General features: G+C 46.0%; 1 protein-coding gene across 1 annotated transcript in view; it reads left to right on the top strand.

The window, feature by feature from the left end:
- The window catches only part of MYO18B (myosin XVIIIB), a 232,770-nt gene that overhangs the window by 200,385 nt on the left and 7,859 nt on the right, over positions 1 to 24,526 (top strand). Inside the window, exons 40-42 of the mRNA XM_066370610.1 lie at positions 311 to 441; positions 9,940 to 9,984; positions 11,580 to 11,717. Coding sequence (XP_066226707.1) covers positions 311 to 441; positions 9,940 to 9,984; positions 11,580 to 11,717 — 314 coding nt within the window. The remainder of the gene's footprint in view (positions 1 to 310; positions 442 to 9,939; positions 9,985 to 11,579; positions 11,718 to 24,526) is intronic.

Below are 24,526 nucleotides of genomic sequence, written 5' to 3'. Positions count from 1 at the left end.
CTGCACCTGGCAGCTTCAGAGTGTGTCTCTGGAGTCAGACAACCTGGGTTCAGACCCCCGGCAGAGGTCTGTGAGCTCTGTCCATGGGCCATGCCTGGACGCCCTAAGCATCCATTTTCTCTATAAAATTCAGAACATTTATCTGAGGGTTTGATAAGCCGTTCACAGAGAGGCCATCGTGGGGGACCCACCATGTTAGTAGGTGCTGGGTGAGCACTGGGCTGAGCCTGGGGTCTGTCTTTGCCCCAGTGCTCTCATGGGTGGCGGGTCCTTGTCCAAGGCTCACTGTGCTCGTGATCTCCATGTCCAGGAGAAGTATGTGGAGGAGCTTGCAGCCATAAGACAAACCCTCCAGACAGACTTGGAGACGTCCATACGGAGGATTGCCGACCTGCAGGCGGCCTTGGAAGAAGTGGTGTCCAGCGACAGTGACACAGAGAGGTAATCTTCAGGGGGCCCAGTGGGTGGGTGGCACCCCTGAAGAGGTGGGTGGCACCTTGGGGAGCGCTGTGGTCTTTGGTGGCCAGAGCTCCCACTCAGGGGTCTGTGGGCTGCATCTGCTGGGAGACCCAGATGTGTTCAGGGGTGGCAGGTATCTGGCCAGCTCAGGTGGGGAAAGACAGGATGCCACCCTGCCCAGCTTGCCAAGCCTTTGGGGAGTGGAGCCATTTGGGGGAATGGCTGCAAAGGGACTCCGCTGTGTGATCTTGGGCAAGTTCCATGTCCGCTCTGGGCCTAATTCCCTCATCTGTCAAGTGGACATGATACTAATGCACAAACCACTTCAAATTGCTAAGGTTCACCCGCTTTTGATTTTATAGACATTTTATATATTCAACCCACTATGCACCTCATAGGGTCATTTGTGAAGGTTAAATGAGATAACAGATGAACATCGCTTAGCACAGTGCCCGGGCGTGTAAGTGCTGCGAGAATGTAAGCCGTGTTTGTGCAGAATAAGAAAGTCTGTGAAGGCAACAACTGATTCAAGGATGCAGTATCAGGTGGCTGGTGATTGGCGCGACCACTCAAATTCAACGCCAGGGCTTCTCGCCTTCCTCGAAACACTGGCTGCATCTCACCCTCTCCACCCAAGTCTCAAGCTGCCATGAGTGGCCACTCAAGGGCCATGAATGGGCTACTCAGCCAGAAAGAGTCTGAAGTGTCCTGGCTGGGGCACAGCTCCTGCAAATGGCCCAGAGCACCCTGACCCCAGAGCTGCCATCATAGCCTTAGCTTGTTGTTTCTTCAGAAATTACAGCTGCCGTGCTGACAGCAGCACCTCTGCCCCCACCCCAGACTCTGCAGCAAAGCCTGGGCAGTGGGGAGAGATGTTTTCTTTGCTTTGATAAGGGACAGGGCGCCTTAACCTAACTTTCAGATGTGGTCCCCTCCCAGCACCAGCCAGCCACACCTGTGCACATCTGCATCAGCAACTGGTCATTCTGGCTAGCCACGCCTGTGCACATCTGCATCAGCAGCTCTTAGTCCAGAACAATCAAACATTAGAACTTCTCCATTTGCACACGAGGATCGTGACCTCAGAGAATTTCAAAGTCACACAGCAGATTAGCATTATACGCTGAGGTAGAACCCAAGACTGCTCAGTGTCCTACCCGGACCCTTGCCTGTCACACTCCTCTCATTGGGGTGAGGGCAGGGCCAGCAGCTAACCAGTGGGAGATGTGGGCGTGAGACTGGAAGTGAGGGAAATAGAGTGGCAGGTCAGCTGTGGTTTAGCGGGTGGGAAGAACGGGAGTCTAGAACTGACCAAACCTAGTCGCAGAAAAAGACTGGAAGGAAACGTGCCAACACTCTGTCCCGGGAGGGAAGGCATTACTGCTGACCTAAATTTTTTCTTTCAAGCTTATTTCTATTTTCTAAAATGTCTGCAGTGAACATGCACACCCCTCACCCGGCTCTACCAGCACCCTCTTTAGGAGACGTTGCTCCCATAAGTGATGCACATTAAACAGCTGACTTTAGAATGGGAACCCATTCTTCCCTCGCTGCAGGCCCGGGCGGCTCATAAGCTGCTCAGAGGCCTGTAACCTCCAGCTTTCCCATGAAGGGGCTTCTGCTCGGCATCATTGCAGCCGAGACCCTGCGGCTCTAAAACCTCCTGTTCTTGCCTCTGAAGAGAGGGCTTTATCTAAAAAAAACCCTTCTGTTTCAGTCAAAATGGCTTCCGTGCAGATTCTGAATATCTCCACCGCACCCTGCTAATTTGTTCAGCTGCCAAATTGTTGGTGGAAAGGCAAATACGACATTGCAGCTGCTCCCAGCCCGTGATTACATGGAGGGGTGTCCCGTCCTCCGCCCCCTCCTCCGGTTTTATTAGCGTCATGACAGAATGAACGTCTGTAATTACAAACCCCCGTAGCCGACATTGCCCACTTGATGCTTGGGCTAGCTTTCTATTAATAGACGTGCCAGTGTTTGCACTCCCTAGGAAGGGAATCGGCGGCTCTGGACACTGGTGTTTTGGTTTTTGGCCCACGGGCAAGGCTTTTGAACCATTTTCACTTGCATAGCAAGAGACTCCTTTACAAATAAACAAAAAAGTTATTTTAAAAAATGACAAAATTGGCAAGGGGAGAAGAAGGGCCATGCTTGGGGGTATGGGGCGGGGCTGGGCAGAAGGTGTGACAAGGAGCAGGGAGCAGATTCCCACCTGGGACTGAGACCGCAGACACAAATGCTGCAGACAGGAGCCCTCCATTGCTGTGCTGAGCGTATGCTGTACTTTTTCCAACACACGCTCTTTTAAATTGGCTGAGACGAGGCTGCAGTGGAAGAAGTTGGAATACCTGGGCCTAACCAAAGGTTGCAGCTGCCATGAGGGGCATGATTCGGAATGAGTTTGTTTATTGTTGGGCCCAGGCTTCAGCCAGACTGCAGGGTTCCCGCTGCAGAGCAGGATGGGCTTTGGAGCTGCCCACATCGCTTTATGCCTGAGGAAGGCAAGTGAAAGAGAAGCATTTCTCCTCTCCTCTCCTCCCCTCCTACTCCACCCTACCTCCCACCACCCTCTCCTTCCCTTTCCCCCCCTTTCTGCCCCCCTTGCAATGGCCCATTGACTTGCCTGGTTCCCTGATATGCCCCAGAACGCCACGCACGTAATTAGTGGGTTCCCGGTGAAATAAAAATATGGCTCTTTTTGTTCAAAATTCATTCAGAAGTTCAAGACAGAGACAGCAGAGCATTGTACCTAGCCCAAGCCATTCTGGGCCAGGGTGGTGAGCCTGCGAAGCCGGCCCCCACCCCACATGGTCCTAAAAATGTCTTTATGCTCAGCAAGCCTTGGCCCTAACCTTGGATCTAAAATTTACAAGGAGCATAGATTTCAGCACTAGCGTCAGGATGGGAGAAGCCTGGGGGGAAATGCCCACAAAGAAGTCTCAACACATTTCAGACAAGTATTGTTGTACCAACCATTTGTCTGGTCACAGTGCAGTTAACATGGTTATCCACAGTAGAAAAGGAATAAACGCATTGCTGGTTGTGGAGCCACTGTCCCGAGCAGAGCTCCCCGTGCCGGCTCAGTGCCCGCCTCTGCTCTTCCCCAGCCTGGCGGCTGGCGCTGCCCTCCCCTCTTAATTGTCTTGTTACCTGGATAAGAGGTTTGGATGGGAGCCTGAGGGATCTGTCCAAGGTACTTCTCCCAACTGAACTCTCAATTAGGATTCAGACCCAACCCCGGGAGAGAGAGGGAGAGAGAGAGGGAGAGAGAGTGGTGCTTCAGCTGGAGGTCAAGTTCTTGCAGAGACTTGTTCAAATGATAAAAAGTCTCATTTCCCCATGTTGGGAATTAGATCCGAGTCTAACAGGCCTTCCAGGCTGGAAATGTGGTGACGCGCTCAGAAAGCCAGGTGGGCTGCGCGGCAACATTTAAATACGTGCGTGCCTCCTCTGGAGCCCTGCGTGGTGACTTAAGACTGTGGCGTCAGCCTCTTTAGATTAATAGAGACATGCTTTAAGCTGTTACCCCAGGCCTGGAGCACACTCATTAGTCGTGGAATGAGGGACGCGTCAGCTGACAGCCCCGTCTATCCTGGTGCAGGGTCTGCGGCTGCTCCATCTCCTTGGCTGGTGGTTTGGGCAGGGCTGGGAGGAGTGTGGAGAGGTCAATGGGTAACCCCTGACTCCTGGGTCAGTGGAGAATGTATCCATCCCAGCCGGCCCAATCTGAGATGAATGTTCTAGAAAGAATCCTCTATTGCTGTGTTGAGTTCAGCAGTATATTTTCCAACATGTAGCCTTTTACTTGGCTACCATTAGGATGCAGTGGGACAAGTTGGAATATCTGGGCCTAACCAAAGATTGCAGCTGCCAGTAAGGGCGTGATTCGGAGTGAGTTTATTTACTAGTGGGCCCAGGCTCTGGCCAGACTGCAGAGGTTCCCACTACAGAGTAGGACGGGCTTTGCAGCTGTCCACATCTCTTTTCCTACAATGCTCTTACATTTGCTCCCCTCTTTCTGAGTAGTTAATGTGCCCTAGAACTGGGGAAAAGCTTAAAGAACTTCTCCTTTATTCTAAAACGGTTGACACCACATTCCAAATTAAACACAGGACCCTTGCGTAGGCAGGCACATGTTTAAACGATGCCACAGAGGTCACCCGGCTCTCCAAGCCTCTCTGTAGCACGGAAGGCCCAGATACCCAGCCCAGGGGCTTGTGGGAAGTGAGAGCTCCAAACTACAATGTCTGCTCTGGCATCACAGGAAGTAAATGATGGTTCTGATAATAGGCACCCTCTCCAGAGGGCTTTGCGCCAGGCTGTGCAACCTACCTGTTTTGCATATGTTGTTCTCGCAGTTCTCCGTGGTTGGCACCATATCACCCCAAGTTCACAATGACACACTGGAACTGAGAGAAGTCAGGGACCGGCCCCACACACACAGGCAGGGACGGGGCTGTGACTGGACCTCCAGGCTGACTCCCTCACCATCATCAGGTGTGCAGACATCTGATGATCAAGCTCTGCTCTCCTGTCAAACATGGCTCTCCCTCCTTTTTCTTGTCAAGGTCTCTGTTTTCTGCCAAGTAACCAGCCAGTCATTCTGGGGAACTGGTGTCTGTCACTCTGAAGTGGGCCCAGTGCATTCATGTCTTGCTTCCTAGGCAGTGTTTGTATTCAACCTGGAGTTGTCTGGCAGAGACTCACCCTAAAAGAATACAGCAGAAGACATTTAATTATCTTGCTCATCATCAATCCTCTGCACACAAATTCCTTGCACAAGTTATTCTGTAAAAGCTCATGTGCCAAGGTGAGAGAAAGAACCACTGACTACACGTGTCAGGTGATGAAGTCCCAGTTTCGGCTGCACCGCCAAGTAGATCAGAACCATGGACAGGTCTCCCACGGGCTCGCAGTTTGCCCAGTCAACATTAAAATTACTGTCATTATCACCATCATCTTCACCGCAACCACCACCACCACCATCATCATCATCATCATCATCATCATCATCATTACCATCATTATCAGCACCATCACTGTCGTCGTTGTCTTTATCATCATCATTGTCTTTATCATCATCATCTTAGTGGAGCACCTCCTATGTAAGACACCCAGAGTTACAGTAGGGAACAGGCAAACATGGACCTGCTCATGGAGCTTGCAGACTGGATATTCTTTCTTCATGTGGTGAAAGGGTCAGTGGGTCTCAAACTCTTTCCTTTAAGTAGAACCCTCTTTTTACACCAATGCAAACTCTTATAACTCAAGGGCTCATTGAACCATGGAGCACAAACTCAATAACCCATGGTGCTGCCTCCCCATCTGGTTTAATGCTTCTCAGAATCAGACAGAACTCCTCCTGCCTCTGCCTAAAAGCCGTCTCCCACTTCTCCCCCTAGACCTTCCCTCCAGATCACTTCCGGATACTGGGGTCAGGTGCGCTGAGCATGTTCTCATGCCATAAGTGTATGATGAGGTTTCGGAAGCCCTTCCTAACCCAGGCCCCTTATTTTAAATATATTCTGCTTGGTTGAAATAGTCCTAAATGTTAGGCAGTGTGCGATCCCAGCCGGACACCACCCTTGGTCTGGGTGGTATTTTATCTTGACTGGACAAAAAGAATGCCTGGCAGGCCTTGACTTCCACCTCAGAGCTTCTGTGCAAAATCCATGCTATCATCTCACAGGCAGATGCAGCCAGTGCCCAGATGCTATAAAAATGTGGGGTTATTTTCAATAAGCATCCATACCTATATCTTTTTTCTTCTCGTTGCTGGTTCTTTTTCAGAGTTACAGGCTTAGGCAGGGCTAATGATGATTACTGATAATCTCATGTTCTTACAAGATTGCCCCTTTAGATGCTCCACCATTCTCCCCCCCCCCCCACCTCGTGGTGATAAAGGATGTAGCAGATATTAGTAGTGCAGTGATGTGTCATACCTGCTGCCTGCTTGCTTGTCGTGTAAAATATTGGTCTGGAAACCCCAGTTCTTCCTGTTCCAGCAGAAAGCAGAGATTTACCTATTGTAATAGAGGCTGGCAGGAACCCCAAGGCACACCCCTAATGAGGGAGCTTAATAAAGGGACTACTTAAGAAGATAATGGGGAAGTGTTGAGAAAATGATGCCTAAGGGTGGGGCAGCTTCCTGGGCGCAGTAGTTTCTGCTGGACCTGAAATGGTGAGGAGAGGCGCAGTTGTTGGAAGGGAGGGAGGGAAAGAGGAAGGAAAGAAAGAAAGAGGGGATGAGGAGAGGCTACAGGGAGAAACCCAAGAGAATAAATACTCCACCCTGCCTTTTTTTTCCTCTGTCCCTCCAACTATCATTGAGTTCCCATTGGCTGAGTCCAAGGGGAAGCCATAGGGCAGTGAAGCCCCTTGATGTGGTCCATGCAGGTCAGCCTCCTGGGCACCTAGCAGGGTGGAGAGCATGGGTTAGATACGCAGGAGCAAAGAGAAGATGTCAGCACAACGGGACATCTCGAAGTTACGGGTGTCTAGTCTGGGGAGGAAAGAGCCCTTGCAGAAGGGGTGAATTTAAACACTGAGCTCCCTGCCCTCCATGGGACTCTTACTCATGGAGTCGGCGTGGGTGAACAGTGGTCACAAATTAATAGCCTTTGTTGGTTATATTGTGCTATAAAGACTTTCCTGTGCTGGGTTCAATTGAAGATTGTTGTTCAGTCGAATGGCGTATGTGAGGAAGTACGCCTGGCTGTCCAGCAGAGAGACCTCGCTTCCTGCAGAATTCAAGTCGAGTTGCTTTAGGATTATGGAGACATTCGGGTGCCTAGGCACCCAGCAGGATCTGTGGACACAGGCTCTTTTAATCCAGAGTCGTGGGATTCCGGAGTGGGGATTGGGCCCGAAGCCCCTCCCGCTTCATCATCTGGGCTCAAGTGCCACCCCTGCTACAGCCAATGGTGGCCAGTCCTCCCTGCTTGTGGGCACGAGAAACCTTGTTCCATGTACAACTCACCCCTTTGTTTCTAAGAGTGACTCCACACTGTTGACCTCTATGGCTTGAGCCAAAAGGACCTTAGTTCTATTCCTCTTGCTATGAACATTTCAGAAGATGTAGCCCTATCTACCGAGAACCCTCTATTTCCAAAGGGGCCTCACCAACCATATTATTCTTAGCCTCTTTGATTGGCTGGAACCAGTGTCCTTAACCTGGGGTCTGTGAACTGGTAGAACAAAGGAAGAGGGTGTCCACACATGAGTTCTAGATACGACCCTTGTGAACCCTCCAATATTGCACTAAAATTCAAGTTAGTGTTGTGCTTTTGTGGAGATGAAAGTTCTTTCTGTATTCTTCATTAAAGATTTGCGCAAAAGGCCCAGGACACCTGCTTTGGGGCCCGAGTACATCCTCTCAATTGCATATAATTTTCAAGCATTTAATTTGGACAAGCCTTGGCCCGTTGATTCAAACTCCTCATTGCACAAATGGAGATGCTAGATCCCAAGCAGGGAGGAGAGTAAGCCGGGGCCACACAGCAGGGCGCTGGACTCAGCCACCTCTTCTCTCCATCTAGTGTCCTTTCTGCGGCCCCAGCCCAGCGGCGCTTCAGAAAAGACTCGCGTCACTTGCTGGGCAAGAGTTGAGTCTACTCACATTGACCACTTTTGTTAACAAAAAAACACTTTAAAAATATTTGTAAGTGGTTTGTTTTAACAGCTTCATCAGAAATTTTATATAGCTCCTCAGGAGTTAAGGTCACTTTGACCAGAAATGCCTTGGTTCTTTTCCAGGGGTTGTCTATGATGGTTCCAGCAAATGGTCACAAATTTAGTGGCTTAAACCAACACAGGTTCTATTATCTTGCAGTTCTGTTGGTTAGAAGTCCAACGTGGACCTCCCTGGGCTAAAATCAAGGTGTCTGCCGGGCTGTGTTCCTTCTGGAGACTCTAAGGGAGTCTTCCTTTCCTTTTACAGCTTCTGCAGGATTCTAACATTCCTTGACTTATGGCCCCTTCCATCGTCAAAGCCAGAAATGTTGCATGTTGTACCATTCTTCCATTGTGACATCTCCCTCTGACCAAATCTGGGGCAAGTTCTCTGCTTTTAAGGGTATGGGTGATTAGATGGGACCTACCTGGATAATCCAGGAAAACCTCCCACCTCAAGATCCTTAATCTTAACTGCATGTGCAGAGTCCCTTTTACCATGTCAGGAGGTATAGTCACCAGTCCTTGGGATTAAGGATTAAGACACCACATGTCTGGGGTCATCATTCTGCCCCTCACAGGGCCATTCACAAAAGATGCTTTTGGTCTACTGGAGAGGTCAGCAAATTCTTCTTCAAAAGGCTAGATAGTAACTATGTGAGGATTTTGGGGCCATGTGATCTTTGTGTCAACTACTCTCTGCTGCTATTGGAGAGCAAAGTAGTCACAGACTAAATGTAAATGAGTTCACTTGGCTATGCTTCAATAAAACTTTATAAAAACAGATTTGTAGTGTGGATTTGGCCAATGGCTAAAGTTTGCAGGCTCTTCTTGTTTAGATTCAACAAGCATCCTGAGAGAACTTCTGGTTTGGCCTGAGCCCTGGGGCTATAGGGTGAATAGGACCTGCTTTTGGCCCGTGAGGGGCTCTGGCAGTCTGGTGGGGACAGGTAGATGTTATAGAAGCTCCGAGAGAGATGGGTCTTTAAGGGCAGGGGCCACAGAGCTACAGATGCATATCTTGGAGGAAGTTACCAGGTTCTCCAAGGAAGGAATTGCCTGGATTCCAGCAGAGACTGAAGAGGTCCTGTTCTAGGAGCCAGGACTCAGCGAGGCCTTAGGGGTCTAAGGTTTGTGGGTTGGCTGTCTGCACCCGCGTACTGGGTGGTTGCACTCTGGTGAAGAGCATGAGCTGAATAGTTCTTACAGACTTGGGATTCAGAGCTGTGTGACCTTTGATGAGGCTGAGGTTGCTCATCTCTAACATGGAGACAGGCAAGGTGGTTAGATGAGGTCGTGTGTAAAATGAATTTGTGGAACAAAGGGGTTTTCTGTAAAAAAAAACAGCCATCATTGTTGTTAGTTTTGGAGTTTCCCAGAATGCCCTGGGAAGCTGACCACTTTCCCTCTTGTCTGACTTGCCAGCACTGACTAGGAACATAAAACAAATGTCTTGCTTGTTGACAATAATGGTGCTATGAACAACAGCGGCACTAGTTGTACTTAGAGTAGTGATAATGGTTGCTACCTTTTAATTAGCACTATCTCTTTGCCAAGAACCATGATCTGTGCAAGAGTATTCTCACTTCATCTGCCCCACACGCTGGAGGCAGAACCCCGTTGTCAGCCACATTTCACAAAGGAGCACGGGAGGCTCAGAGAAGGCAAATGACTTGCCTAAGATCATACAGTGGTAAAGGTTGGAAGTGGGGCTCAAACCCAAGTTTGTTTAACATCTATGAGAGTGTTCTTCCCTGGTCCCTGGCAGCACAGGGCTAACAGTCTCTCTCTTGTGTCTCCTTCTAGTGTCCAGACGGCAGTGGACTGTGGCGGCAGTGGCAGAAAGGAGATGTAAGTTAACCCTGAATAGACCTGAGTGGCTTACCCTGAAGCCAGGAGCAGACCCCTGGTTCTGTGTCCAGCCTGCAGAGGAACCATCCACCCCCACTTGGAGAACCATCAGCAATGCCCCTGAGACCTTTGACTCCGCAGTCAAAACATACAGTGTGGGGGACATATTATTGAACTGCCCACTTCTTTTAGACAGGGAGAGGCCCAGAAATTATTATGCCACTCTCCTCCTCAAATGCCTTCAATGGCTCCCCATTACCTCAAAATAGACATTTATTTATTTATATATTTATTTATTTATTGACAGAGACAGAAAGAGAGAGGGGGATAGGGACAGATACACAAGAAGAGAGAGAAATGAGAAGCATCAGTTCTTCATTGCAGCACCTTAGTTGATCATTGATTGCTTTCTCATATGTATCTTGCCTGAGGGACTGCAGTAGAGTGAGTGACCCCTTGCTCAAGCCAGTGACCTTGGGCTCAAGCCAGCAACCCTGTGCTTGAACTGGTCAGCCTGTGCTCAAGCTGGATGAGCCTGCACTCAAGCCGGGGACCTTGGGGTTTCAAACCTGGGTCCTCTTTGACCCAGTCTAACGCTCTACCCACTGTGCCACCACCTGGTCAGGCTAGATGTTTTATATTGACATTGGAGCCCTGCAGATGCTGACCCTTACTTCCTTCTCTACCTGGGACTCCTACTTCCCATATCATCCCTGCTTTGCCTTTCCACGACCTCCATACCGGTGTGTGTGCTGCTCCTTCCACCTCAGATTCCTTCCGCCAGACCCTGAATGGACAGGCCCTAAACTTCAGACACGATGAAGCTCAACTGACACTATGATGCCTTCCCTGTGCTTCCAAGGAACAAATCAAGACCTCTCTTTATTGTCCTTAGAACCGACTTTCTGTCCTACTCTATGGCATTGAGAACTTTCTCCTTCATTCCATGAGTATTTACACAGGTGTCTACTCTGCTAAGATGGGTTCTTGAGGACAGGATCAGTGTTGGGTTTATGTTTGTTGCCCTTCCCATGATGCCTGGCATAACTGAGTGCCCATATCAATAAGAGGCCCACACAGGACTCTCTCCCTGGGCTGCTTTCAGAATTAGGGGGCATAGAAGTAGAAACTCTGTCCACAAAGACTCCGGCAAAGGCAGGCAAGGAGTTAAGACTGTCACACCTTGCATATTCCATGAACGTATCATTTGGTATAAAACTAACTGACAAGTGCACTCTGAAATTGGAGATGCCTCAACATCCATATTAGAGTGTTTCTCTTCCTGAGGAAGAGCGGTTACTAGTAGCATGGGTATTGGAACCAGAGCGATCAGGGTTTGCATCTCAACTTCATCACTAAGTAGCTGGGTGACCTTGGCCAAGACCCAAGTTGGCCTTCTCAGATTCCATTCTTTTATCTTTATAATGGGACACCCCCAGCTCCCACCCCGCAGGGATGGTGTTGTAAGAATTGCTTGAGGTTATGCATGTTCAGCACTTAGCACAAGGCCTAGCTTATGTTGAGGGGTGACTATCTAGTTATTGCTATTACTGTGGTTGCCATTGTGGTGACAGTATCTTGCATTCTGCTTTTAGAGATAATGTCTCCATCCTCAGCTCCCAGCCAGAGGGCAGTCTGCAGTCCTGGTTGAGTTGTACTCTGTCCCTGGCCACAGACCCCTTGAGGACATCCTCTCGACAGTCAGCCATCAGCAGCCACGTCCACAGCCCCAGGTAAGAGTATCTCCTTGTTGCCTGTGGATGGCCAATATCGCAAAGAATCTTGGACTTTGAAGGCTATTATGCAAGTCTTCCATTTCTTCTGGTCTATGCAAGGACAGTCACGATCCGGACAGTTTGAGGTATGACCCTGCTACTTCCAAGCTGTATGACTGGAGGAGGTGAGTTACCTTCTCTGAGCCTTCACTTCCTCATCTGAAGAATAGGAAGTATAATTGTATTTATTGCCCCAAATAGTTGAAAAGATGAGGATCTAATGAAGTTCTCCATAAGGAGTGGTTTTCCAAATGATTTTAAACAGTAGGGAGTGAACATTTTTTTAAATAGCTGTGTATTTATTATAGTTGCTTTCTATCTAAGGCAAATTCTTCTTGTTTTTCATTTGGAGGTCTCTATTTTAAATGTTTTAAGCAACATAATTCACTTGAGGGTTTTGCTGTTTTGTATTTTTCTTAATGGTGAATCAGTATAAAGACAGGCTGGATGATTTGTCCTTCAGAGATTTTAGCCTTGTTTGAACATCATGATTTTATATGTTCCCTGCCAAAGAGGGAGGTGGGTCCCCTCATGGCCTGAGACGGGACCCTCACAGGTTGGTGGAGTTGCTCCAAACCACGAGCCTTGGGATTCACCCTTTGTTGTGGGACTTAACTCCATCTTCCCTCTTGCTTCTCAGTTCCGTTCCTCTCAGCTCATTTGCTTTTCCTTTTCAGTGGTGGCCCCCTTGTAATTGAGAGCTAATAACCGTAAATCAGAAATTATGGGTTAAGCTGGTACATAATTAGGAAGAAATGCACACTGCTCTGATAACAGAGGAACCAATGTGATCAGATAAAAAAGTCACAGATGAATGGAGCAAACCCAGACAACCCTTTGCTGGCCTGAAACGTGTTGGCTGTGAAGCAGGGAGCTGTCTGTACAGAAAGGAGGGCGGGAGCTTACGCTGACCTTTCGGGCACAGGCAAATGGGCGCAGGACTGTGGTTCATCTTAGGCTGAAAGGTTTGATGTCGAAATTATCAAAGAGAAAGCCTCTGACAATGGAGTGCATCTGGGGATTTAATTAAAGCAAGATCATCTGATTACTGCTTTTAATTAAAAAACAAAGGCTGTGCGGAGAAAGAGCCGTGCCCTCTGTGAACCCCGAATGATGAGGACCTTTTTTCTCCTGATAGCTGAGCGCTCTGGCTTTCCCCCGCCAGCTAGGGTATAAGGCAACAGAGGCAGAACTGGAGGCAGCCAGAGCAGCGTGGATGTTCATTAACGTAATCTCCGGGTTTCATAATTATAACTGTGACAAGCGTGCATGATAAGGATCCGCAGTCCTTGAACTACACTCTTTCAAGGGTCTGACACCCATTTGAGTGGGGGGGAGGGGAGGCGGCAGCGGTTTCAGTCCACGGGCTGAAGGCAGAGCGCGGCACACGTCTGGATCCCAACCCTGTGTTTGCTCCTCTGCAGCTGTGAGATTTGGGGCATGTTGCTTCACTTCTCTGTTCCTGCTTCCTCGTGAGTAAGTCAGGGTTGCCGTCCAGGTTAATGAGATGGTTTGGAGGTCGTTCTTCATGCTGAGCCTGGCAACTCAGAAGAGCTCAAGAAAATTAGCTGCCTTATTAGTGTATTTATTTGATGCCCAGAGGAACTATTCGAGACAGACAGCATCAGCTCCATGTGACAGAACAGGAATCCGGGGCCCAGAGGGGAGGCACGGCTGGCCCTCCCCCAGCCCCCATAGCTGCTCCTCAGGCGGTTAGTGCTCAGCTTTCCCACGCAGCCCTCTCCAGGCCTCTTTCCCCTTCTCCGTCCTCTCCCCTTCCACGTCCTGTGACCAGCTCAGTGCAGAGCGGAGGTGCCTGCACCAAGGACAGTCCTGGGGCAGGAGGCAAGAAACTTCTCTCAGCGTCTTGTCTGTTTTCTTTGTGTCGGTGTCCCCAGGACTAGCACACACTGGTGTTCACTAAATGCTTGTTGAGTGAATAACTGAGTGTAACATCAAGGCTGGAACAGAAACTTTCTGATGCAGCCTTGATGTGACTCAGAGAGGTTCAGTGATTTGCTCATTGTCCCACAGCAGGTAAGTGGAAGAACCAGGATTTGAACCCTCCAAAGCCTGTATTTGTATTCTCTACATTGCCGTGGCTCTTTGACATTTATCCAGGGGGTAGATCACTCACCTGGAAAAGTCTACTGGCAAAGAGCTGACTTGTTAATATTAAAACTGCATAGGAGTTGTTATTCAATATTCAACATCCATCCAAAAGATATTAGGAATCTGTTGAGGGCCAGATCACATGGCGTTAAACCCTGCAATTTTTTAGCCCTATCCTTGGATTGTGTTCACAATTTAAAGATTCTAGAACTTCTGAGTTAAAAGGAACCACTGGGATTATCTGGTCTAGTTTTCTCATTTGCAAAGGAAGAAGACTGAAGTCCGCAGAGGGAATTATCTTAGCCAAATTTATAGCAAGGATAGACCTAGAGTTCAGGTGCCTTGACAGCCAGCTCTTTCTAGTCATAGATTCTCAGGTAATCTGTGAAAATGTCGCCCACTCAAGAACTCAAAATATAACTGAGAAGGTTAAAATTCTCTTGGCCACCACCCCAATCTCAGCTCCCTTTACAAAGGTATTAACCATCTTCAGTTTGGCGAGTATCCTTCCATATCTTTTTCTAAATACTTATAAACATGTACGTTCTTACAGTAAATACACAGCCTATTTGTGGACTTTTAAAAACCATAAGTGATGTGATGCTATATTACGCACATTATGCTGTACGTAAATTCTTATATTGTGCTTCTTTTTCTCAGCCGTAGACCCCAGCAACCTTTCCTTTTCAGTACGCCTAAGACTAGCACATTCTTTTGAATTCATGTAAAAGATCTTAAAGTTATGCCACGGTTTATTAACTATAGTCTTCTTGTTTCACTTGTAGTTGTCTCCTGGGTTGCTATTAACTTGCAAGACTTCAAAAAAATGCACACTCGGACACGCACGGGCAAATGGTTGTCTGGGTCAAAGAGCCTTTGCATTTTAAACTTGACAGATACTAGCAGATCATCCCAGTGTCCCTTCTTTAGAGTAGAAGACAACGAGGCCCCTGTATACTCACCCCCCATTTTACCTGGTACATCGTGGAGCTCAATAAATGAATCTCTTGGACATTTCCAATTTGACTGAGAAAGGTCACTCTAAAAGTGAGAGAGAGGGAGAAAGCCAAAAAAAAAAAAGTATTCTCTGTATTATTTATAAGGGATGTCAACTCCAGAGAAATACAGGTGAAGCTTTATGATTCACAGCCTTGCAATCATGCAGCTGCTGCTGATAAATGCAAGAGCTTCCTGAGACAGACACTCTATTACCCAGAGCCCCCAGAGCGGCAGTTTACAGGCATGGTGGTGGCAGCCACACTTGGCTCAGGAGCGGTGTCAGGGCTGTTCGGGGGCTGGCATCTCACCTGGGCCCCTGCTGTGTCCCTGGCCTATCCATCCTGCCCTCCAGAGAGTGTGAAAGGGGCTCTGTCCACTGCCTCCTGTCCTCACAGCACAGCAGCTTTCCAAGGAGGCTTCAGCCCCATTTCCCTCTGGACCCCCAGCCTTGGGACCTCACACAGTTCTGCAGGGTCCATGCACTGACACACATTGACTGACCCAACTGTACAGACTCCTAATGACTTGTCACTGGTCAGTCGCTTCTCTCATTATTTTGGACAATTATTCCAAACCATTCTGACTTTCCCCCAGACCCTACCCATCACTCTCAGGAGACATCAGTGTTTCATTCAGTGAAAAATAATAATGGCCTTAGCTTCTGTGATGTCTGTAAATTCATCTCTATCTGCCCCCATCTCCCCTCTGGTCTCAGAAGATGAGGTCCCGTCCCGTCTCTCCTGTCCCTACAGTGCAGCGAGCCATCGGCATCCCCACTCTCTCCTGTATCCTTGACTTCCCCCATTCCAGGTGTTCTTCCTCACAGGCTATAAACACCTGCAGGCCCTCCCCCGTCCTAAATACATCCTCACCATGGCCCTGCAGATCTGCTGAGTTATTCCTTTTTCTTCCCTTTGGAGCCAGGCTTCCCCACGATGATACTTCCGTTTCCTGAGCTCTGAGCCTGCCCCCACCAATGTGTTGAAACTTTTCCCACCACATCATCCACTTCCAAGGAGACAAATCAGAAGACGTGCTCAGTCTTGATCTTTCTCTGGATGTTTCCTCCTACCTTGGCAACTCTTCTTACAACAATGTTCACTTGGCCTTTGAGACGTTCCTGCTTCTTGGTGCTCCTCAAACCCCTCTTTTCTGGTCTTTTTCTTCCTATGCCAGCCCCCAGTTGCTGGGGGTTTGCAGGATGCTGACCTCACCTGGCTGTTTCTCTGTCCATCTGATCCCAGACAATCCTCTTGTGATTTTAACTCCCCTGCTATAAGTAGATGACTCCCAAATCTAGACCTCCAGCTCTTATGTTCTCCCAAATGTTCTAAATTGTGTTTAACTGCCCACACAGGGAAGATTGCCAGCTGGATGTCTCCTGGTGTCTGAACTCAGCATATCCAAGAGGAAACGCCTTGCTCCCCACACGCCTGTGCTATCAGTACCTTCTGGTGTTTCTATCATTTATGATGCTGTACAGGCGGGAGCCCTTGAGTCATCTTGGGCCATCTTACTTCCCATCCCTATATTCAGCTGATCCCTAAATCTTGTCTGTTCTGCCCTCACTTATGTAAATACTCTTGACTCTTCTCTTCTACCCTTCATTTCTGCTGGCTACCATCGTCTTTCCTGGATCTGGCAAAGACCTTCCAGCATTACCCTTTTTGGTCTATACTCTCCTCTTTAGCGAGTATGATCCCTCTAAAATGAAAGTCTTATAGATGTTTCTGCTGGTTTCAGTGGCTTCCCATCCTCTACAGCAGTGGTAGTCAACCTGGTCCCTACCACCCACTAGTGGGCGTTCCAGCTTTCATGGTGGGCGGTAGTGGAGCAACCAAAGTATAAATAAGAAGATAGATTTAACTCTAGTAAGTTGTTTTATAAAGATTTATTCTGCCAAACTTAGTAAAAATTCGACATAAAGTACTTGGTAAGTAATTATTATTATATGCTTTAAATTGCTGGAACTCTGCTTTATAAATTTTATAAAGTAAAGTTACTTCCCTACTTTATAAATCACCATTACTGTGGAACTGGTGGGCAGTTAGAAAATTTTACTAACAGAGATACAAAAATGGGCGGTAGGTATAAAAAGGTTGACTACCCCTGTTCTACAGCTATTCATTTCTGAATCTGGCCCTTGACCTGTTTTTGTAAATAAAGTTTTATTGGTTCACAGCAGTGCCCATATTTGGGGGTTTTGTTTGTTTGTTTGTTTAACATGTCACTTAGGACTACCTTTGCATTGCAATGGCAGAATCAAGGAGTTGTGACAGAGATCTTATAACCCCAAAGTTAAAAACGTTTGCCATTTGCCCTTTACAGAAAAACTCTGGTGACCTCTGCCCTAAAGGATTTCTTTGTCTCAACAGTTCTATAGCAGTCTCGAGCTTGACTTTCACTGGCCCAAAGTGAGTCATATATCCATCACTGAACTAGTCAGAATGGATACAGGCTCCAGTTGGTATTCTCACCTAGCTCTGGGAGATAGGGTCATTCCCACCCAAATCAGAGGAGCATTGGGGGAAGGGCGTTTCCCCAAAGGCCAACAGGGAGCCTTCTCTGGAGCAGGAGAATGATACTGGGTGGATTAAAAATAATAATAATAAGCAACGCAGATGGTCTCCATCAACGAGAAGGTTGAATTATGGGTGTGAGCAAGACGGTGCTGATAAATGAGGAAGGGGGAAGGGAGGAAAGCACAGGAGAGGGGTGGGGGAAAGGAAGGAGGAAGAAAAAGAAGGGAAAACCAACACTCAAACATATTAGAGTGTTTGTGGTCCCCATTTGGTAGCCTTCGGAAATCCAGATAAAATTGTGTGTCTCCTGGTCAGAGACTCCATTTATCCCTAAATTTCAATGACCGATCTATCACTACATAATTAGTGATGTTGTGACTTGAATTTATTACCAAACATGGCTCTACACTGTTGCTGTTGGACGTGTACCATATTGCAGTGTGAGCGTGGGGATTATTGTATAAATTATTCTTACTCACATAATCATCGTGATTTTAATTACTGTGTAATCTTCGCTAATTACTGTTGTATGTATCATTGGCTTTGGTGCCGATGTAACACAACTGCTTTTTCTTTGGCTAAAAAATGGCATTACGACGTTTCCTCTTTCTGGGGAAAAACTGCTTTCTGTAAATATTCACAGCCCCATATTCTTGGCTTGTGGTTCTCAGTTTCAAAGAAAAGGTTTTGACACCACCACCACCCCATTTTTGTCACCTCCCCCCACCGATTTTTATTTGCGATAAGGCTGGCTTGAATTAATAAGAAGGTCTAAATTATAGGGTATTGTTTTTTAAATAAAGTTGCATTACTTTCAAGGAAAGGCAATTACTTCTACAGAAGTGAAAACCAAGGATGAGTCACTGTGAAGCCTGCTTACAGGATCAGCTGAGACTTTTTGTAATTAGTAAATTAATTATGTAAATATGAATGGATGGTCCTTAACATTAGAAACAGCTTGTTCTCAAAGTAGGTTAAGCATCTGGGCTAATCTTATTTCAATAGTACATTTATTTACTGGTCTCTGCATTCTTAGGACCAGAGCTCAGGATCCTTTTAATTCATCCTGAATGTACTTAATGAAAAGACTTCTCATAAGTATAATTTCATGTCTTCCTAGGACTAAAGGGTTTTTTAAAGTTTTCTCAGGATTAAGAAGAGTAGGGGAAAAGATGTTGAAACTGAATGTGTGGAAATGTTCGATGCAAACACAACAACGTTGCATCCAAGGCCCAAGCAAGTGAAATCAGAAGTCAGTCTATGTCTGAGATCGATCCTTGGAGACGGCATTCCTCGTGGATGGGTTTCCATGGGCAGGAGGGCTGTTTTTGTCTAGAACTACCAGGTCTTGGACGGTAGGTCTGTGAATCTCCCAGGAATTTGGGGGCTCACCTAAATTAGCTGTAAGTTTGTGTAAAGCCATTGGATTAATGGTTGATGGTTCAAAACGTTGTTTTAGAATCTGAGGTTCTCTCATTGAGCTAAACTTTTAGTAAGTGAGCTTATTATTGAGCTAGACATACTTATATACATACAATATTTCATATATGTATAAGAAAGTACATCTCTTTGAAATTTTCAAAAATTGTCATCCTCTGTAATTACTACCCAAATCAAAACCAGGACATTAACTAGTCATCACCTCTTTCTTCCTCAAAGGTTGCCTCCATTCTGACTTTTAACACTATAAATAACATATGCCTATTTTTGAACTCTGTATAAATGGAAGCATCCAGTAGTATTCTTTGGAGTCTGGCTTCTTTCTTTCAATATTACGTTCATGAGATTTATTCACAATATGATGTGTAGCAGTAATTCATTTATTTTCTTTTCTCTATAGTCCATAGCAATGGCTCTCAAGTGGGGGGCAATTTTGCATGTACAAGGTCCTGGACACTGCTAAGTATCCTATAGGACACAAATAATTTTATGATCCAAATACCGATTATGCCACTATTGAAAAACCCTGGTCTGTAATAGTCCATTGGGTGAATACAAAATAATATCCGTGCATTCTATTATTAATAGGCACTTAGGTTTCCAGTTTAGCACTATTATGAGTGGCACAAAATATGTCTTGCACACATATTTTGTTGCATGAATTTACAGATTTCTCTTGTAAGTATAGCCCAGGACTAAAATTGATGAATCATAGATGTATTTTCACTTTTAGTAAATATTGTCAAAATGGTTGTACCAATTTACATTGCCACCAACAGTGAATGAGTTCCAGTTGCTCTGCATCCTTGCCAACACTTGGACTTGTCATTTGAAAAAGCTTAGCTATTCTAGTGAGTATTAGTAGTATCACAGTTTTGGTTTTAGCTTGTATGTTCTTGATAAATAAACCTTTTCATGCACTTATATGTTCATTTGGGTATACTCTTTGATTAGATGTCTGACAAAATCTTTTGCCTATTATTTTTTCTTTTGGGTTGTCTGTCTTTTCTATTGATCTGTAGAAGTTCTTAGTATACTCTAGATAGAAGTCCTTTCTTGAGTGTGTGAATCTACTCCCATTCAGTGTCTTGCCTTTTTCACTCTCCTAATGGTTCGTTTTGACAGACGTTTTCAATTTTAATGTAATCAAATTTAGAATTTGTTTCCTTTATGGTTGGTACTTTTAATATCCTGTTGCAGAATCATTTGCCTACTCCCAAATTATGAAAATATCCCCTTTGTTTTCTTACAAAAAAAATTGTATTGATTTAACTTTTACATCTAGATATACAGTTCACTGGGAAATGATATTTACGGTGTGAGGTAGGGGTTAGGATTCATTGTCATATGGATATCCAGTTGGTTTGGCATGTGTATTTTAAAAAAATATTTTCCACATTTCACAAGAGTATTATCTATAGAGTCTGTTCCATTTTATTACTTGTCTGTTCCTGAGTTGATTTAATGTGGCCTTAATTAATGTAGCTTTTTACGGTAAATCTTGATATCTAGAAGTGTATATTCCTTAGATTAGTTCTTCTTCCTCAAAATCAGCAAATGAGGCCTGACCTGTGGTGGCACAGTGGATAAAGCGTCGACCTGGAATGCTGAGGTCGCCGGTTCAAAACCCTGGGCTTGCCTGGTCCAGGCACATATGAGAGGAGATGCTTCCTGCTCCCCTCTCTCTTTCTCTGTCTCTGTTCTCTGAAATAAATAAAGTAAAAAAAAAAATTAAAAAAAAAATCAGCAAATGATTCCAGAGGAAAGTGTCACAGAGGAAAGTGCTGGGCTCACTTCATTGTTCTTCTCCCTTTCTAGGATTTGGCTCTTTAAGTTCTGGCTGCTTTGGTGACTCTCCGATGCCTTTACATTTAAACTAGTTTTTCTGACTGAGAATTTTCTCTGACACAGCCAGTCAGTTATATCTGGAAGCTGAAGGCTGAGCTAGATGTTTTTATTCCCTTTGCTGAGTAGACATGTCTTCCTTACTTTCTATGCCCAAGTGGACATGAACATTCACATGCATTTCCTTTTGGTCATAACTTGGTGAACCTCCTTCCCCCTTAGAGTTTAAGCTTCTTAACTACAAGGATTATTCATCTCTGTATCAATAGAGTCTGACATCATGGCACTCAATGGATGGATGTAAAGAGGGAGGGAGGCTTTGGATGGATGTGAAGAGGGAGGGAGGGAGGGAGAGAGGAAGCGATGGATGGGTGGATGGATGGATGGATAATTTCCATTTATTTAAGATTGCATTTTCTTGAGCAATTGGGTGCTCTTAGGAATAAATCTGAGCACTCACATGGCTATAGCTATTGCACCACATTCTGCAAGGCAATGTCTGTGAGTGAAAAATGTAAGAACGCATTGAGAACATATTTAAAATATACTGAGCCCAAGTTGAGCCTCCACTTCAATTAGAGATTTTAATTGCTTACCTGCCCAGTTTGTTCTTTCAAAACATGATGGGAATGATATCAGAAGGTAAAAGGCTGACATTTTAGAAGCACTACTTTCACTCTCTCATCCAGGAGTGAGCTGGGCAGTACTCTTTCTCTGTTTTTCCCGGTTAGAATGAAGCATTCAAACTAGATGTAGGCTCCAGCCCCCTCTCCATTCTGATATTCTATCAGTTGGTAAAATTCTATAGAAATAAAGCCAGGCTCTTTGTGTGAGTTTGGACATGTGCGGAGTTCACTGTGTACTGGAAGTTGGTCTGGAATCTGTTTTAAGTCCTGAGAAGAAACATTGGTTGTCTGATCAGTAGAGCTTCCGGGGTCTGAATTAACCAGTCTGATGGGGTGGATGGAACCCTTTGTTCATCCTTTGTACATTTCTACAACCCCTCATTTTTCCATTCCTCCATACCTTTATCCTTTTTATCCCATGAACTTTCCATGAAGCACTCTTCTAGATACTGGGTGTTCTAGTTCAGAGCTACCAGTCTTGTTGGGAGATGCAAAGAAGCGAGGAAGCAGTTACAGTGCAGATGGGGAAGCACAAGGGCTGTGGACAAAGGAGACCCACAGCCCATCCCGGGAGACGGGACGAGGCTTTCTGGAGGAGGCTGCAGTTGGGCTGAACACTGAAGGCTGAGTACAAGTGTTTGCTTTTTAAACCATATATAGGACGATGGTTTCTCAGAGCCACCTGTAACATGTCACTTCCTTTCCTCTCTCCTCCCTCCCTCCCTCTCTCTCTCTCTGTCCCCATTCCTTCCTTTCTTCTTTCTTTTATAAAAACAAAGTTGTCTGGGTACCATCCACACTATTAGCCTGCACCTTAATTTGACAATGACTAATGATTTTTCATATTGACTTTATTTCTATCTTTACCTCCTTATGTACTTCTAGATATATCTAGACACATTTTTATGTGAAAACAACATGAAAGAAACTTGAAAACATCATGACAGTTCTTTTTTTAAAATTTTATTTAGACAATTAATTTTAATGGGGTGACATTGATCAATCAGAGTACATAGATTCAGAGAAAACACCTCCAGATCATTTTGACATTTGATTATGTTGTATACCCATCACCCAAAGTCAGATTGTCCTCCGTCGCCTTTTATTTGGTTTTCTTTATGCCCCTCTCCTCCCCCTACGCCTCCCTCAATCTCTCCCCCTCCCCCCTCGTAACCATTACACTCTTATCTATATGACAGTTCTCTTTAAATAATTCTATATCTTCACACTTAAAAAAACGAACAAATCCACAGTATTGTCCAAGATCCCAACATTCTTGTGACCCCAGTTATCCTAAAATTTGTCTTGTACCATTGCATTTTATAGAAGAAGGACTCTATTAAGAATACACATTGCATTTGGATTTTGTTCGTTTGTTTGGTCTCTCTCTCTCTCTCCTTTTTTTTTTTTTTTAAGTAGACTTTATTTTTTAAGAAGATTTAGACTTACAGAAAAATTGAGTGGCAAGTACAGAGAGCACCTATCTATCCCGTCTTGTCTTCCTACACACAGCTTTCCCTATTGTTAACATCGTGCATTTGACTTGAGTCTCTTATAAGCTAGACTATTCCCCTAACCACCACCCTCCATTGAAATAAAATTTTTTTTGTAGAGTTACAGGTATGATCCTAATAGGTTAACACTGTTCAGAATCTACTGACTTCGTTTCTGGTAATCTGTAAGAATATATGGAAAGACCATAGCAAACCCTGCTGACCCACAGAAGATACACAGGCAAGGTGTCCACGGGGGCTAGTTCACCAGATAGGTTTTTAAAAAGTGTCAAGGACTGAGCACCCACTCAGGATCAGAGAGAACAGCAAGTAAGGCTTGAGAGTTAGCTTGTCTCATCAAATCGTCATATTGTCAGGCGTAGAGGATGTTTAGAGAGTCTGTTTTCTGACTCAAGTCTGCACCTTCAAGCCAGGCGTGGCCAGGCTGAGGAATGGGATGCCGCTCACGTCCCCACGTCCTCTGCTTCCTTGGTTATCCCATCCCACGGCTTCCTCCTCGCTTCAAGCCATCTCTTTCAGCTGGGTTACCTTTCTAAGTCATTTCCCTGCCTGTGAAATGTAGACCTCTGCCCTTACTTGTCACGGGTTTTGCAGGCTGGGTAAGCTAATACCTAGTACGAAGTATCTTCTCCTCCTAGTTAGAGTGTCTTCTTTGACCCCTCACCGCCATGCAAATCCTACTCTCTTCCGATAGCCTGACTCACCTCACCACCTCCAGGAAGGCTGTGCACGCGGGCTCCAGCACCTGCTCTCTTCCTGGACAACATCCTGCTGCCCACACAGCCCACGGCTTAGTTTCCCTGGACCTTCCTGCACCACTGAATCTTCTTCATGGGTTTATCCAGTGCCCACACCTACAGCATGCTCTCCGGGAGGGGAAGGCAGCCCATCTTCCGGCTGTGAGCTCAGCTGAGCATTGTGCATAAACAGACAGGCCCAGATGACAGCCTCCGCTCTGCTACTTCCCCAGCAAGCCCACTTGCCTCGCTGAGCATCAGTTTTCTGATCTGCACAATGGGATCATAAGGGTCAGTGAACAGAGTGGTTAGGCAGCCTGGATCCCGGAGGTGGACTCCTTGGTTTCCCATTTATCACCTCTCTGAGCCCCGTTTGTGAAATGGGAAGATTACAGTTGGATTTGCTTTTGAGGACTTTTAGGAAGATAAAATTCAGTAATACCTGCAGAGCCTAAAGGCACAATGTACGGCAACTATTATTATGCAGAATTTACCTGCACAGTGTAGGGGCTTAATAAACGCCTCCCATCTCCAGCGCACCGTGCACAGTTTTGGCACCACATCAGGTGTTACTGCAGACTATCGATTGTGGTGTTGGACTCGGTTATGAAACCTTCAGGCCATCTTCAAAGGACATCTGGTTTCCCATCCCAGGCCTCACCAGTATTAAAGAGCATCAATACATTTTTAATTTCCTCTTTAATTTTAGGGCGTAGATGAAGAATGAGGGTGACAGCTCGCATTTGGGGATGATTCATGGTGTCATTAAAACCTTCTCTGAATTTCCTGTAGCTCTGCTTGGCCCCAACTCTGCCCAGACCTGGAAATTTTGTTTTTTTGCTGTGTGATTGTGTCTAATGCCAGCGAATCCAGTGTCTCCTTGACTCAGACCTCCCGCTTCTTGGTCATTATGTCTCAGTGGATTTGGGAAAATGCACAATCAGGGAGTTCAGCTAGTTGAGGTTTCTACTC

Source organism: Saccopteryx leptura, chromosome 2 (assembly GCF_036850995.1).
Source record: "Saccopteryx leptura isolate mSacLep1 chromosome 2, mSacLep1_pri_phased_curated, whole genome shotgun sequence".
NCBI lineage: Eukaryota > Metazoa > Chordata > Mammalia > Chiroptera > Emballonuridae > Saccopteryx > Saccopteryx leptura.
This window is presented reverse-complemented; position numbering and strand designations above follow the sequence as displayed.